The following is a 14,563-nucleotide window of genomic DNA, read 5'->3' as shown; positions in this document are numbered from 1 at the left end:
GGGGGCGCCATGGGGCTGAGGGGTGGTGCTGGCCAGCACGGCCAGGCCAACGCAGCTCCTCCTGTCCCCCTGTTGTCTGTGCTGTGCATCCCCTCGTGTCTCTGTTCCCCAGCACAAGCAACACAGAGGCTGCTTCCCACTCCCCCATGAATTCGCTGTGAAAGTGGGCCTAGAGCCCGGCCAGCACTTGACTGTTTCACTTGATGAATTGAAAGTCTTACATGCAGAGCTGTCAAGAGCCGCCGCGCCTTTGGTTGGCTGTACATGTCTGGGTGTGTTCTCCGTCTGTGGGACAGTCTGTTGCTCCTGGGTACAGTGTTCAGCCCTCCCCTGGGGGTGTGGCATTAGGCAGTGGCATTTATGCTTGAACACCACTGTGTGAGCAGGTGGGACACTGGTTAGCTCCTCGAGCCCTAGGGAAGAGAGGCCAGGACTGCTGGGGGCGGAGGGGCAGCCTGGCCTGCGCACGTGATGTGCTTTGGTGGCCATTCCTGGCTAGCTGTCATCCTGGCTCCTTGTACCCATGACCAGGTCTCAGCAATTTACAGAACTCTCTCTCTTACCTTCCGCCTGTCATCCTCTCCGCTTCTGAGATAAGAACCATTTGTGTAACACAGTACTTACCTTAAGAAAGACATGCATTGTGCGGTTGTACCAACCTGATGCTCTCAGATGACCTACTTACATCCTCAGTGTGGAAAAGATAAAGAACAAAGCAAACTCATTAACCCTCCGGGCAGTCCAGTTGACTTTTAAATGTAAGAAAAGAGTGGAATTCCAAACACTTAACACATTCAGCTATATGACAGAAAGTAAATCTATGGATATGGTATTTTGTGAATGATCTTTTAAATAAAAGAAAACCTTACGTAATATTTAATGCTTGTCTTTACTTTTTTGAGTTTTTTGGGTTTTTTTTTAAGCTGCTTGTGAAATTAGCAGTTTTAGATTTGGGAGGCACTATCCAGGTTTAGGAGAGCACACTGTCACGTAAGGTACAGAGCTAGTGAAGTTATTTTTAAAAGCTAAAAATGATGCCAGTCTCCCCCACCCCATGCTTAGGGCGTGTGCGTGTGTTTTAATAGTAACTGCTTGTAAAAGAAATCCTAGGTCCTCCCGCAACAGCGTGGGGCACCAGGACTCTGGGGGTGGAAGCTGTGGACATGGTGCTCAGCATACACTGCCCTGGGCTGGTTTTTCTGGTCTTCTTCCAAAGAGGGGTGGATGAGCCAGGGGGCGGGTAGGCAGGCACGCATTCCAGGTGGGTTTGGGCGGGGGGGCCTGGAGGACCTGGGTCACTCCTCTGGAGTCCAATCCCTTTGTGGGTTGGGAGTGGGGGAGCGCAGCTCAGGCCTGCTCAGGCCCTGGGTCCCTCCCCAGGACCACAAGCCGGCACAGCAGTGCACACCTGGGCAACTCGGTGGGACCCTGTCTGAAACTAGGTCTGAGGGGTACAGCTTGGCAGTAAAATGCCCCAAGGGTCAGACTCCAGACCCACAAAGAAGAAAACCTCCATTGCTGGCCTCTTGGAGGTGGGTACAAACTGGTAACAGCTACGCCAGGGCCAGGGGTTGGCTGGAATTCAGCTTTTGACTTGCAAATTGGACTGTCCCATACTCTCTGACCCAGGCTGCCTCCCCAGCTGGGCCCACAGCAGCTAAAGCCAGCAGCCAACTTCCTGTGGATTCGTTTTGCTTGGCTTTGTGCAGTGCTGGGGTTAAGCCCAGTACCGCTGTGCTGCAGCCCTGCCATGAGACCAGTTGCCCAGGCTGGCCTCACCCTGGGCTGCTCCTGCCTCAACCTCCTCAACAGCTTGGGTGACAGGCACACATCCCACACCTAACTTTGTTGTCCATTTGAGACAGAAACTATATTCAGATATTGGATAGTTGTGCCGCAGTTAGGGGACTGACCTGTAGCTATGTGACTCTGGGTGGCCGGTGGCAGTGCCTCAGGAGGGGAAATTCCAAATGCCTAAGCACAACATGTTCGTCTGTGTAACTAAGTTTAAGTACACCCAAAGAATAAGATCAAAAAGAGAAGAGAATGCATCTGGAACATAAGGGAATGTTCTAGATTCAGTTCACAGTGGGCATGAAGTACGTTTTCCTCAAGAAAACTGAGTTTCCAGCAGCCTTTGTGGAAGTTCTGACCCTGGGAGATTCCTGGCTGATGGATTTCTAGGAAAAACACCATCCATGAAAACCATCCATGAAAAACTGGTGTCCCTAGCTGAGCACACCGACCCGTGCTTGGTCCCAGCGGTTGTATGCCAGTGAGGAGACACAGGGCCGGGCACACGGGACGCCTGTGCTTTGCACTCCCAGCCCTACACCTATCTCAGGGCAACTCCTGAGCCAGCGCCCAAAGGTCTCCCTGAGCCAGGGCCTGGACTTGTGCTACCCTCCTCCCCCACACGGTGGCAGCAGAGGCAGGTCTGGCTGCCCATCAGCGCTGTCCTGGACAAGATGACGGCAAAACCCAGGTTGAGAGACCCTAGTGGTGTCCCAGGGCTGGGGGCCTAGATTCTGAGAAGCCAAACTTGCTGTGGGTTGGGACCCCCTGTCCCGTGCCCTGGTGTCTGGCATCCGGGGTGCCGCGCACGAGTGAATCCCACCAATGAGAGGCCATCCCTGGGGAATGCGCCGCTGAACCCATCTGGGGGGGCACGCAGGCAACCACCCTCCTTCAGGCCCTGCGTCCCCACGGGGCCCTGCGGGGAAGCTAAAGTCCTGTTCCCAGGTGGGCAGGCTGGGCCAAGTTGCCCACAGTGTTGGCTGCAAGCCACCGCCAACTCTGGCTCAGTCCCCTCCAGGCCACAGGGGCTTGGGTGGTTGATGGCTGGGCCACTGGCAACTCCAGAGGATGTGCTCTCATGGCCCCCACCAGGGCCGCTGGGCACAGAGGTCGGTCACCTCATTCAGGGTAGCTGCAGGTCCTTGCCAACCGCCTGCGCCAGGCCTGGCCTTCCTCTGCCACCCATGGCTCTCTGTCCTCTGCACACATGTCCTCATCTGCTTCACCCTGGTATGCATGTGCCACACGTCTCTCCACCCGGTCCCCAGCGTCCCGTGTCCTTGTGTGTGTGTGGTGGTGTCTGAGCCTGCTCTCTGCCTCCCTGTCTCCACCGTCACCTAGCTTTCCTTCTTTGTTCCCGTCCCGTGGTGCGTCTCCTCTTTGGGTGTGACTGTGGGCCTTTGCGTGTTTGCCAGTGTGTGTCCCCGTCTTTCTGTTCCCTGTGCTGTGCCCTCTGTCCCTCCCTTTCTGTCTGTCAATAGCTGAGCCTGTCCGGCGAGCAGCGGATGTGAGCATGACTCAGTGGCTGACAGGAAGCCCGTCACCTCGCCTGCTGCCCGCCAGTCTGTGGCGTTGGCGGCAGTTCGGGCAGGTGTGCCGGTGCGTGTGTGGGCACAGGATGGGGTGGCTGCAGTGAGGTGTCCTGACTCTCAGGTAAGCATTTCCCAGGGTGCCTGGAGCCTGGCTGAGGCAGAGGCCCCGAGGCTGTCCCCAACCCCAAAGGAGCCGTTGGTGGCCATTGGGTGGGTTGGAGCAGACAGGGACACCTGGCGCCTCCTATGCTGGCACTTGTGGCCAAGGCCCTCAGCAGCTGTCCCTGTGGCTCCGGCCTCTTTCCTGCCCTCGCCGTCCCAGCCCAGCATGGCCCTGAGAGCCCCCAGGGTGGCTCTGTCACTGTCCAGAAGTGGGACTATCTCTGCTGTGGCACTCCAGGCAAGTGTGCCAGGCCCACCCTCCTGCAGCTCAGCCAGGGGCTGAAGGGGACAGCCGTGGTGGGCTGGAGGGGACAGCCGTGGTGGGGCTGGAGGCCTCTTTGTTCCAGCCTTGTTGACAGGAGGCTGTGGCTGGCCAGTCTCTCAGCCACCCTGCCGCCACCACCACCACAGCCCCTGGGACAAGGGCTGCAGGGCCCATCCACCCCTCCTCCCCCTGCCCCTACCTGGGCGGACGGCCTCCCGTGCAGAGGACTCTCCCCAGCCTCATTGGAGACCAAGGCTTATTTGGACGAAGAGACAGACCCCAGGGCAGCACCTGTGATCAAGCCGGCCCAGGGCCTGGAGTTCGGGTGCCACCTCTCATACTGCCCTGGCCCTCGGGCCCGAGTCCCCATCCCCAGCATGTGGAGCAGGCTGGGCGACTGGACGGATGGTGTGCAAGGCCCTTCCGGGTTGGGGGCCTTGGTGCTGCCGCCCAGCGCTTTCCCACAGCCGCTCTCGGCACACCCTGCTCATATGAAAACTGCCCACTTCCCTCTGCGCTATTTTGGCCTCCAGAGCCAAGGCCGGCCCCGCCCAGCCCCACCTGGCCCCTTGGGGCTTTCAGGGCTGCCAGGAGGGCCCCAGGGGCCCAGCCTGCTGCCTGCCACCACCTGCTCTGGAACCTGGACGGCAGTGGGAGGCGGAGGGACAGGGCAGAGTGTCAGCCTGGGGCACAGGGGGACCGAGAGGGAGGGGCATGCAGAGCCCCCGGCCCTGGGCTTGCACTCGGCCTCTGCCTCCTTGGACACAGTGCCCTCTGGCCCCGCTGCTCCCCTAAGGAGGAGCCTCCCTGGGGAACAGCTTCGGATCAGGCGGGTGCCCCAGGCATTGGCCCTGCCCCTCCCCAGGCCCCTGGCCCTTCACCCTCACGGCCCTGGGGGAAAGCTCCGACCTCCGGTCTGCAGGCAGCCAGGTGGGCAGGCTCCAGCACAGCTGCCCACAGCGTTTGCTGCAGGCCACCCTCAGCTTTGTGGCATCTCATACCACAGTCCTTGGGAACCACAGTGGTGACAAGAGTCCCAGTGGTCACAGCCGCCAAGGCCCAGCCCTGCACCACATGCATTGTCACAAGTCCAAGCCGGGCCTCGGGACAGACCTGAGGGACAAGTGTAGTTATCTCCCCTGTCCAATAGGTGAGAGGACATAGACCAGGCCTGACCTGTCCCTTGCCCAGGGCTGAGGGCACTCCACAGTTGTGCCCACCCAGGACAGTCAGCCCTGGTGGCAGAAGGCCATCTTTCCTGGGAAGGCCTGGGGTACCCCGGAGAGCAACAGCAGAGGTCAGGTCAGCTCCTGGGGTCTTAAGCAGACTGTTCCCTGTGCTGTGCCCCCTGTCCCTCTGGTGCGGGGCCCCCAGCCCACCAACATGCCTGTGTCCGAGTCCTAGGAAGCAGAAAGAGTCACTGTCCTAACCAAAGGACAAAGATGACTGGGATCAGCAAGGGAGGGCAAGCCAGGCAGCCAGAAGTAAGAGGGACCCGAGCTGGTGTCCCCTGGGAGAGCGGGCCCGGCCAGCAACAACGTGGGGAGGCCTGGGGCTGATCCCCATTTTGTAGATAGGAAACAGAGACCCGGAGTCTCTGGGCACAGGTGGGATTTGGTCCCAGGAATCCTCCCCAAGGCCAGGTGCTCTCGCTTCACACAGCTGGAGAAGAGGTGGCCCCGGCTGCCCAGGTGGAAGGGTGCCAAGGCACAGCAGGCCAGGGCAGGGGAGCCGAGCTCCCCTGGGCACCGCCCCGGGTGACGCGGCTTGTGCTGGTCACAGGTCTGTGGATCCACTTGTGCTCACTGACTCATGTGGCCTTGGGGCAGGCGAGGAGGCCATCGTGACGGCCCCCCTGTGGCTCAGGGCTGCATGGAGATTCCTCATCTTTGCCACCATCACCCCGGAAGCCCAGAGAGTGAGCGAGGAGACAGCCCTAGTCTCCAGCCCCAGCCTGGGGCAGCAGGCGGGTGGCACAGAGCCCTCTTACATCCTGTGCCCACTCCAAGCCCTCCCCTGGGGACGAGGTGGGGAGAACTGGTGGGCACAGAGTGGTCATCACAGGGCTCAGCCCCCTCAACTGTGTCCCTGCCAGTGCCAAGTGCCATTATAGTTCATTCCCCGTGTGGCCTGCACACCAAGGCCCAGAGGCAGGGAGGGTCACGGACTGTGTGGCAGCCCTCTGCCAGCTCCTCACCCCGACTGTCCTCCCTCCGCCCCTGTCACCCCGGCGCAGCCCACCGCCAGCTGCTGTGGGCAGCTGTTCCCTCCCTGGGGGCCCCTTCCTGACCTCCCTCCCGGCTCAGGGGGCGGACTCAGGATCACAGGTGCTCGGGGGAGGAAGTGCCATTCCCAGGTCCTGGGAGGCAGAGGAGGCCACGGGCGCCAGTGTGAGGGTGTCGGGTGGGTACCTGGGCTCTGAGAGGTGGGAGGAGGGGCCTCAGACCCCGGGTCCCATGGAGCCCAGGACAGTGGCAGGTCGTGGCCAGCTGAGCCCAGGTTGGGGCCGGGGCAGCCATGAGTGGGCACTCCAGCCTGGGTTTCTCCGTCTGTGAATCAGGGTGACCTGTCCCTCGGGGCTGGCTGGGCAGGGGCAGGGGCTTTGGGCTGCACGCAGGTGCGCATGCCTCAGTTAGTGGGCTTGGTCCCCAGCTCACGCCGAGGTGACAGTGGCAGGACCTGGGGGCTGGTCCCATGGGGAACAGCAGCCCATCAGTCCCGGGAGCAGGGAGGGAAGACCCTGTGGCCTGGCCTCCGATGAGGGCTGTCCAGGCCCAGGGGGGCCAGGAGCCTGAGCGGGGGCCGGCCTGGCTCAGGGCCTGTTGCAGGCGCAGGTGGGTCACCAGGGCGGACATGAGCGCCGGGACCGAGCTGCTGTGGCCAGGGGCCGCGCTGCTGCTGCTGCTGGGGACCGCGGCCGGGCTGTGTGTGCGCTGCTCGCGCCCAGGTAAGGGGATGGGGACAGTGAGGATGTCCCAGAGACCTCCCAGGCCAAGACCTGGCTTGGCCCCAAAGCTGCCCTCTGAGGACCACAGGTCTGCTTCATGGGGGCTTTGGATTTGAGGGGTCAAGGGTGGTCTCTGGGCGGGCGAGTCACTCTGCACCAGGAAGGTAGCTGGGGTGCCCGGCGCTGCACCCTCCTCTCCTGACATACGGTGGCCCATAGCATGGCTCGCTGGGCCCCCAGTCCTGCCTGAGTCCTGCAGAGGGCACAGGAGACATGAGAGGAGGGGCCGCAGACCTGTCCCTGGGGCTCAGTACCCCACCTCTCCCACAGGGCTGAAGAAGGCCGAGAAGATCTACCAGCAGAGGAGCCTGTGAGTGGCCTCCCTGTGGGCACCCACCCCGCTCCTTCCTGCCCCTCCACCCTGGGGCGGGCTCCAGAGGGTCCCCAGCAGTCAGGGCAGGGGAAGAAAGGGCCCAGGGGCTGTCCAGGCCCCACCCCAGCCTGGATCAGGTAAGGCTTGGGGCAGGACCAGCCACCTCCAGCCTCAGAGGCCCAGGCCACCTGTCCTCGCCTCACTCTCATCCCAGCCCAGGAGCTCCCACTGGGCTGGGCAGAGGGGAGCCCAGCCTCACAGGCCATGGCCCCCTGGGAGAGCTGGGCACAGGATGTGAGCAAAGTCCCAGGCCCCCTGGAAATGCTCAAGGGGCTCAGGAAGGGGTTTGGCTATGACCCTTGGGGGATAAGGAAGGCCAAGGAGGGGGCAGGATTGGGAGAGAAGGCCCCATGGGGCTGCCTGCTGGATGCGGCAGAACCAGAGTGGGACTGAGACCCAAGAACAACCCTGGGCAGTAGCCTTCAGTGTCCTGTGATTGAGTAAGAGTGACCACAGACCACTCTCAGGGACAGGCACAGCCTGACACAGCATCACGACACTCATGGGCACACCCAGAAGAAATGCACACACAAACGCACACACACTTCCTCATTTCCCTTTGCAACTGAAAAACCACAGTGAGGTGTGGAAATAGAATCTCCCCCTCCTGCCCACCCAGAGCAGGGCCAGGCCTGTCTGGGCTCTTGTGGACACCTGATTTCTGAGCCATGTGTTTGCAGATTCCCCTGTGGCTCCCAAGCGCCTTCCTTCTTCCACCCTGCCCCCTCAGCCCCTGATGGTCTCCATCCCCAGTGGATCCCAGAGCTGTAGATGGCCAGGGCCAGAGGCTAAATGTCCTCGTGGCAGGGAGGGGGCACTCCTGGACTGTCCCCTCCCTGGAGCACCTTCCCCTGCCCTCCTCTCTCACCTCAGTCCTGCAGGTCTGCCCAAAGCAATTGTCACCAGGCCCAGCTCCCCAGTCACTTTCTCTAGTGGCTTTAGGACATCCCTCCTAAATCAGGCCTCCCTGATTTGGCTCCGGGTAGTCTGGACCAGGTAGCCATTCTGGTTCAGGGAAGGAGCCCTGAAACCTGTTTGAATAGATAACTGGCTCATCTGTAAGGGCAGCAACCATTTTCAAGGGTGCTTTATGGTCCAAGGTGGCAGCTGGAGCTCGGTCCCTCATCTCTGCATTCTAAGCAGTAGGAATAAAGAAGGGATAAAGATAAAAAGGGTGGACCCCAGCTGGAAGTTCTCTGTGTAAGGATACTTCTGGGGACCATCAACAACCTGGGCATGCATCTTTGTTGCCCGCAGATTAATCATGGCTACACCTAGGTGTGGGAAAGGCTGGCAAACAGTCTTCTAGATGGGCTCATGGCCCCCTAAACAAAATCAGCGTTCTGCAAAGGAAACGGGGAACCCTGTGGTGGGGGGGTACCTGGCTGTCAGCTGAGCGTTGATGTGGCTCACCAGTTATTGAGGAGTAAATGGCAGCTTTGAACATGCCCCGGGGGGACATCGTCTTGGGGAGGACAAACATTCCTAGGGCATCAGGCAGGGGGCAGGCTCTTGGTCACTGTGGCTGAAATCACTTCCCCTGGTCACTGACGAGTCCCTGAGCAGCCCAACCCTGAGGCCCTAGAAGCCTAGGGCGGCCTCCATAGCCCTGCCAGACACCCCTCCCCATCTCTGGGTCCTGGGGCCCAGCAGGATGTGGCCAGGTGGAGGCCCTGTTGAGGGACTGGTCTGGCTGGTGGTAGGCCCTGGGGCCCAGCAGGATGTGGCCAGGTGGAGGCCCTGTTGGGGGACTGGTCTGGCTGGTGGCTGTTTTCCATCCAAGGCCGTGGGGAAGGGGGCCCAGTGGGAGGGGCGTGGCCTGCTGGTGGAGGCAGGAGGACCCTGGTCTGAGGCCTGGGGGGCAGCAGCCCCCGCCCATTGTGGAGTTCCCAACCCTGCGCTCTGTGTCCCCTCCCGATCTGTCCCTGTGTCCCGGGGCTGTGGGAGGCCAAGCCCGCTCAGCCAGCTCGCCACCTTTCCAGGCAGGAGAACCTGCAGAGCTTTGCAGTGGCGCGGACGTATTCCTGTGAGTCCCGGGGCGGAGGAGTCCTGGGGCGGAGGAGTCCTGGGGCGGAGGCTGGGCGTGGCCTGGACACACACCCCGGGGCCTGGCCAACACCTCTGTGCCTTTTGCAGTGGTCAGGCAGCCCTGGCCAGGGCCACCGACGGGCATGAACCCTGACATGGTACCCGCAAGGTAGGGCAAGCTTCCTGTCACAGGCCCTGGGCTCCTGCAGCCCTGGGGGTCCCCACTTGGCTGCAGCTGGGCCCAGACCTCACTCCCTTCCCAGGCCCCAGAGCCCCAGGGCTGGACTCTGAGGGCTCCACCCAGGGCTGTGGGGCTGTGGCCTCCAGACCCCCGGAAGGCCCGGCCTCCCTCAGTGCCCCCCCCAGACCCCGCCTGTCCCATCCCTGCAGGAATGACAAGCTGCTGCACTTCTCCAGCCCCCTGGACGGTGAGTGACAGCAGAGGGGGGAGAGGGGAGCCCAGCGAGGGACTTGGGCCAGGTGGTCCCTCCTGGGACCCTCCTGTGCAGGAGTCCTGCTGACCAGGGCCGCCTTCCCAGGAGGCACTGGAGCTGGGGCTGGGGCTGATGGCACAGGGGACAGAGCAGTGCCAGGTGTGAGCACAGGGATGACCAGGTTGGGCAGGGGCAAGGTCAGCAGGGGAGGACAGCCTGGCCTTTCTTCCAGATCCCGTGTCCCCCAGGTACCAGAACTTCAGCAAAGGTGGGTGGCTGGCTGGGGGCGGGGGGTGCCCAGCCCTGGGCTCAGGCCTGACTCTCTGCTCCTCTCCAGGGGACGGTCGGGACTCCGATGCAGCATACATGTGAGTGGCCTCCCCTGCCCTGGACATGCCTCCCCTGTCCCCCTGCCACTGCCCCCCCCCTTCCTTGCCTGTGAACCGTGAACTGCTTCTACCATGGAGGAAGCGCTGGGCAGGGTTGGAGGGCACTGTCTCCGTTCAGGTGACCATGGGAGAGGAGGGCCCTCAGGTGCCTCTTCTTGTCACCAATGTGCAAACTGTGGCCCGGGCAGGTGGGGACTTGCCAAGGGCCTAGCAAGGTGCCTGGAGCCTGGCTGCCACCCCTCAAGCCCCAGGGTGACGCAGGTGCTCAGGAAAAGGGGAGGGAGGGATCCGGGGTTCCTAGGAGAGTGATGGCCAGAGCTGCCCCAGCCCCGCTGTCCCCCGTGGGGTCACCCTACAACCTATGCTGCGTCTGTTTTCTTGGCCAGAGACCCCATCGCCGCAGACTACTACAATTGGGGGTGCTCTACGAAGTCCCCGGAAGGTTAGGTGAAGGGCGGAGGGTGCAGTGGGGTGGGCACTTGACCTCAGAGGCCACGGTCCAGGGCAGGGCAGGGGGAGGGAAGGACAGGGAGGAGGCTGGAGTGGGTCTGGAGATGTGCAGAGGCTGCTGGGGAGATGGGGCAGCCACAGAGGGTGGGGATGTGGGCAGAGCGGGGGCAGGGGAGGGCCACAGTGGGGAGCAGCAGGGAGCCAGGGAGGGGGTGAGCAGCCTGACTTCCCAACTCCCAGGGCGGGGGGCACCTGGTGAGCACTGAGGGCCCCCAACAGGACGCTCGCCCATGCCAATGTGGGGTCCACTGCACACTTCTGAGGTTGGGGGGCTTGTTTCTTGGTGTCCATTCATCACAGATGGACGCTGGGAGAGGCAGAGGCCACAGGCCTCCTGGTGCAGGCTGGGTTGCCACAGCAGACTTCGTCCCCAAGCCCAATGACCTCGGCCTGTCCTACCCTATCAGAAGGGTCCAGCCCCTCCAGCAGCCAGGCCCTGCTGCCCCCCTCCCGCCCCCTGGCCCCCCTCTAGCTTCAGTCCTCCTCTCAGCCCTCCCCATGCATCTGGCTGTGCCCTCCGGAGACAGGGAGGACGCCTGATGTCCTGGGGCCCCAGCAGACACTGGCACGGGGGGAGGAGACCCGCCTGACAGGCCACGTGCCTGCCCTCTCTGGCAGATGACGATGATGCCACCTCCTACGAGAACGTCCTCATCTGCAAGCCCAGAACCCTTGAGTCAGGTGAGGCTGCCCCACCCCGAGGGCTGGGCCAGGGCAGGGTGAGTCCTCCGCCAGGCCCCGCCTGGCCCTGGCTGAGGTCCCTGCTGCTGGGGGGCTGCCATCTCTCCATCTCTGGTGCCTTGGGTGCCCCCGTGTCCTTCGAGGCGGCCCATGAGCTCCTGTGCCTCGGGGGAGGGAGCAGGGGGATCCCTCCCTGGGTGGGCTCCTAGCACAGGCACAGGAGGCCTCTGTGAAGGGAGGCCTGCCCCTCACTGGCCCTTCTGCAGGTTGTCCCTGTGTCCCTGCGGGTGGCGAGGAGACTGAGGATTATCAGAACTCAGCATCCATCCATCAGTGGCGGGAGTCTAGGAGGGCCGTGGGTATGTGGCCAGGGACAGAGGCCCAGGGTGCATCTCGAGCAGGCTGGGGACTGGCCTGCAAGGGTGGATGGGGTGGACCTCCCTCCGGCCACACCCCTCATTCCACAGCAGAGCTTCCAGCACACAGCAGCCCCGGAGGCCTTGGTCCCGCCTGGACTCCCCTCCTGGGCCGGCTGCCCATCCAGCAGCATGCCTGGGCTCCGAGGGACTCTGGAGAGCCTTGGTGACAGACAGATGCATGCTGCGAGTCCCCTCCAGTGTGACGTCTCCTGCAAGCCACTTTGTGGGGTCTGGGGTCTGAGACTGGGCACCCAGCTGGGGACAATGGTAGTGTGTGGTGTGAACCCTCCCACAGCCACCTGTCCCCATCCACAGAGCAAGGCCCGATAGCAGGACATCCCTGTCCAGCAGGAAGCCCAGAGGAGGATGCCGGGGAGCCCGACTATGTGAATGGGGACGTGACCATGGCCGGGGAGGCCTAGGGGAGATGGGAAGGAAGGTATGGCACCCCCCAGATTTCTGGGGCCCGCCAGGCTCTGAGGGAAGGGCCCACAGCTTGGAGGAGCCCTGCAGGGCCATGGTCCGTGTCTGTGGGTGCTCAGGAGGGTTGGGGACCCTGCTCCCCCACTGGCTTCTGTCCAGCCCACCCGGTGCCCTGCCCTCTCCTGTGGGCCCAGGGAACCTCTCAGCCGCAAGCCCAAGTGACAGGTTGGTGGCACAGGGTCTGCGGCCAGGGGCACTGCAGCCCGAAGGGCCTCGCCCACTCTCCAGAGGATAGCAGGGACAGCAGGGGCAACCCCAGGTGCCCCAAGTCTGGGGGCAGGTGCAGGAAGGCAGAGGAGCTGGGCAGGGAGGTGCCTGGGAGGCGGAGGGCCGGGCAGGGCCAGAGGGTTGTTCTTCGAGTCCAGCTGAGGCCTGGTAGACGCAGGGACAGCAGCAGGTGGAGCCTGAACCCGACAGGGCTGTCCTGGGCCTGGCATGGGTGTGTCCTGAAGGATGGACGGACTGTGGCCTGGGGCCCGAGGGTCGGGGCTGCGGGATCGGCCTGAGCGGGAGGGAGGCCACTGCCGGCCCCCTGTGCGCCAGGGAGCGGGTCTGTGGGGAAGGCCAGGAGCCTCTGCACCCAAGTCCAAGGTGCCCGATGAGGCAACATGGAGTGGGCAGGCCAGGAGCTGGGCCTGGACAGCCTTGGGGACTGTCACTGCATAGGTGGCTCTGAAAGCCAGATGACTGGCAGAGAGTCACCAAGAGAAGGAGGGCAGATGGGGACCCAGGCAGAAGGTGATGGTTAAAGCAGCTGCAGAGGCAGCTTCCCGGGGCCCTGAGGGTGACAGTGCTCAGGGAGGGGGCTGCCAGGCACAGGGGAGGTGAGAAGATGACAGAGCTGAGTGCCGCATGTTGGTGACAAGGGCTGTTTTGATGACATGGAGGGATACCTGTTTTAAGAGACTGCGAATGGCGATCATTCCAGAAGTTTCACTTGAAAGGCAGAGAAAGGGAACCAGGACTGGAGGTTCTCAGGGGGCATCTGGGTGTCCCCTCCAGGGGTATCCCTAACAGGGACCCAAAAAAGAAGATGCCATGACAGCATGTCTTTTGCTGACAGATGCCACCTCTGGGAGGTGTGGCTTGGGGTCAGGTGGAGGCTGGTGGAGGCTCTGCATCCTGATACAGCTGGCGGAGAGCAGGGACAGCAGAGCCAACCCGGGGTGCCCAAGTCCAGGCAGGAGAGTTCCACTGGCCCAGGGCAGCTGGGGGAGGTCCTTCCTGTGCAGAGGAAAGCACAGGACGGTCATGTGCACGTGAAGGCCACGTGCCCCATCCACCACCAGCACAGGCAGGACTCAAACTTAAAGCCCAGCTGCCAGCCAGCTGCAGGGGCACATACCTGTAATCCCAGCGGCTTGGGAGGCTGAGGCAGGAGGTTCGCAAGTTCAAAGCCAGCCTCAGCAACTTAGTGAGGCCCTAAGCAACTCAGTGAGGCCCTGTCTCCAAATTAAATATAAAAAGGGCTGAGGATGGGGCCCAGTGGCTAAGCGCCCCTGGGTTCAGTCCCCAGTACTCTCCCTGCACCCTGCAAAAAAAAAACCCTGGCAGGACCCAGGGAAGGCCAGGCTGCAGCTGAAAGCTGAGCTTGGACCTGCTGTGGTTCCAGAGGAACAGGCACCAGCTGAGCCACGTCCTTCCTGTGTGACACTCTCTCCCTGTGCACTGCAGGAGACCAGGGAGCCCCAGACCACGGACGTGTCTGCTGTCCTTCGAGGGCCACTTTCCAGTGCTGCTCCACTTTGGGGTCCCTGCCAGGGCTACCCCTGGAGAGGACACCCACAAACGCCCCTGAGGACCTGCTGTCCATGGGGAACAGTTGTATGTAAATGGCCAGAGCTGCAGCCCCAGCCCCGTGCCCTCTCCTGACTGGGACCTCCTCGGGGCAGGCCTGCTGCCACCCGACTCCTGCGTGACAGCGCCAGGGACGCAGGGTGACAGCACCGTATCTGACACCATGCGACACTGGCCTCCGTGTCCTTTCTGCTCTGGATTTGGATCCCAAGTTGCTTTTTCATGTGGCTTCTGTGACTTGCTGACTGTGACCGCAGGTCTGCAGTTAACTCATCCAGAGGGGACATACTGACATTCTGACTGCCAGCGGCTTCTCTCCAGTGAGGGCGCCCCCTCCCCTCTGCCCTTCAGTGGGGCTTCTCTTCCCTCTGGGCTTCTGTTCACTCAGAGATGAAGCCAGCATGGTGTCCCAGCGTAGTGTTGCTCTCTGCTGGGACACAGTGCCTGTGGTGGGGCACAGGGCTAGCACACCCAGGATCAGAGCTGGGTGGAGGGGCGGGCGGGCAGGAAGCTCTCAAGTTCAAGGCCAGCTTCTGCAACTGTCTCATTTAAAAAGGGGAGGGCGTGCATGGGAGCTGGGAGCCAGAACAGCCTCCCAAGGCTTCCCTCCTCAGCCCTGGAACCCTCCGGAGCCCTCTGCTCCTTGGCTGAGCTGAAAAGGGACCTTCTCAGGGGCCACAAATGCC

General features: G+C 62.4%; 1 protein-coding gene and 2 long non-coding RNA genes across 3 annotated transcripts; all 3 read left to right on the top strand.

Moving 5' to 3' along the window:
- Positions 1–3,363: 3,363 nt before the first annotated feature.
- On the top strand, positions 3,364–7,102 carry LOC113188510 (uncharacterized). The gene is made up of 3 exons (XR_003301551.2): positions 3,364–3,450; positions 6,573–6,703; positions 7,034–7,102. It is a non-coding gene; the product is annotated as an uncharacterized LOC113188510 (long non-coding RNA).
- A 2,025-nt stretch (positions 7,103–9,127) lies between these two features.
- On the top strand, positions 9,128–11,332 carry Lat2 (linker for activation of T cells family member 2). The gene is made up of 8 exons (XM_077802890.1): positions 9,128–9,162; positions 9,273–9,333; positions 9,555–9,592; positions 9,831–9,866; positions 9,936–9,966; positions 10,374–10,429; positions 11,116–11,211; positions 11,322–11,332. Exons 2-8 carry the CDS (start codon positions 9,308–9,310, stop codon positions 11,330–11,332), a joined length of 294 nt encoding a protein of 97 aa, XP_077659016.1. The 5' UTR covers positions 9,128–9,162; positions 9,273–9,307.
- Positions 11,333–11,360: 28 nt separating this feature from the next.
- LOC144256834 (uncharacterized) lies at positions 11,361–14,347 on the top strand. Its single transcript, XR_013344276.1, has 3 exons — positions 11,361–11,537; positions 11,913–12,036; positions 13,755–14,347. It is a non-coding gene; the product is annotated as an uncharacterized LOC144256834 (long non-coding RNA).
- Positions 14,348–14,563: the final 216 nt, after the last annotated feature.

Source organism: Urocitellus parryii, chromosome 9, assembly GCF_045843805.1.
Source record: "Urocitellus parryii isolate mUroPar1 chromosome 9, mUroPar1.hap1, whole genome shotgun sequence".
Taxonomy (NCBI): domain Eukaryota; kingdom Metazoa; phylum Chordata; class Mammalia; order Rodentia; family Sciuridae; genus Urocitellus; species Urocitellus parryii.
Note: the sequence above shows the minus strand (reverse complement) of the source record. Positions and strands in the feature narration are given on the sequence as shown.

Coding starts and splice junctions, on each gene's coding strand:
- Lat2 (XM_077802890.1), top strand. CDS start 9,308: ATGAACCCTGACATGGTACCCGCAAG. Junction 9,334..9,554: donor CCTGACATGGTACCCGCAAG/GTAGGGCAAGCT, acceptor CCATCCCTGCAG/GAATGACAAGCTGCTGCACT. Junction 10,430..11,115: donor CTCTACGAAGTCCCCGGAAG/GTTAGGTGAAGG, acceptor CCTCTCTGGCAG/ATGACGATGATGCCACCTCC.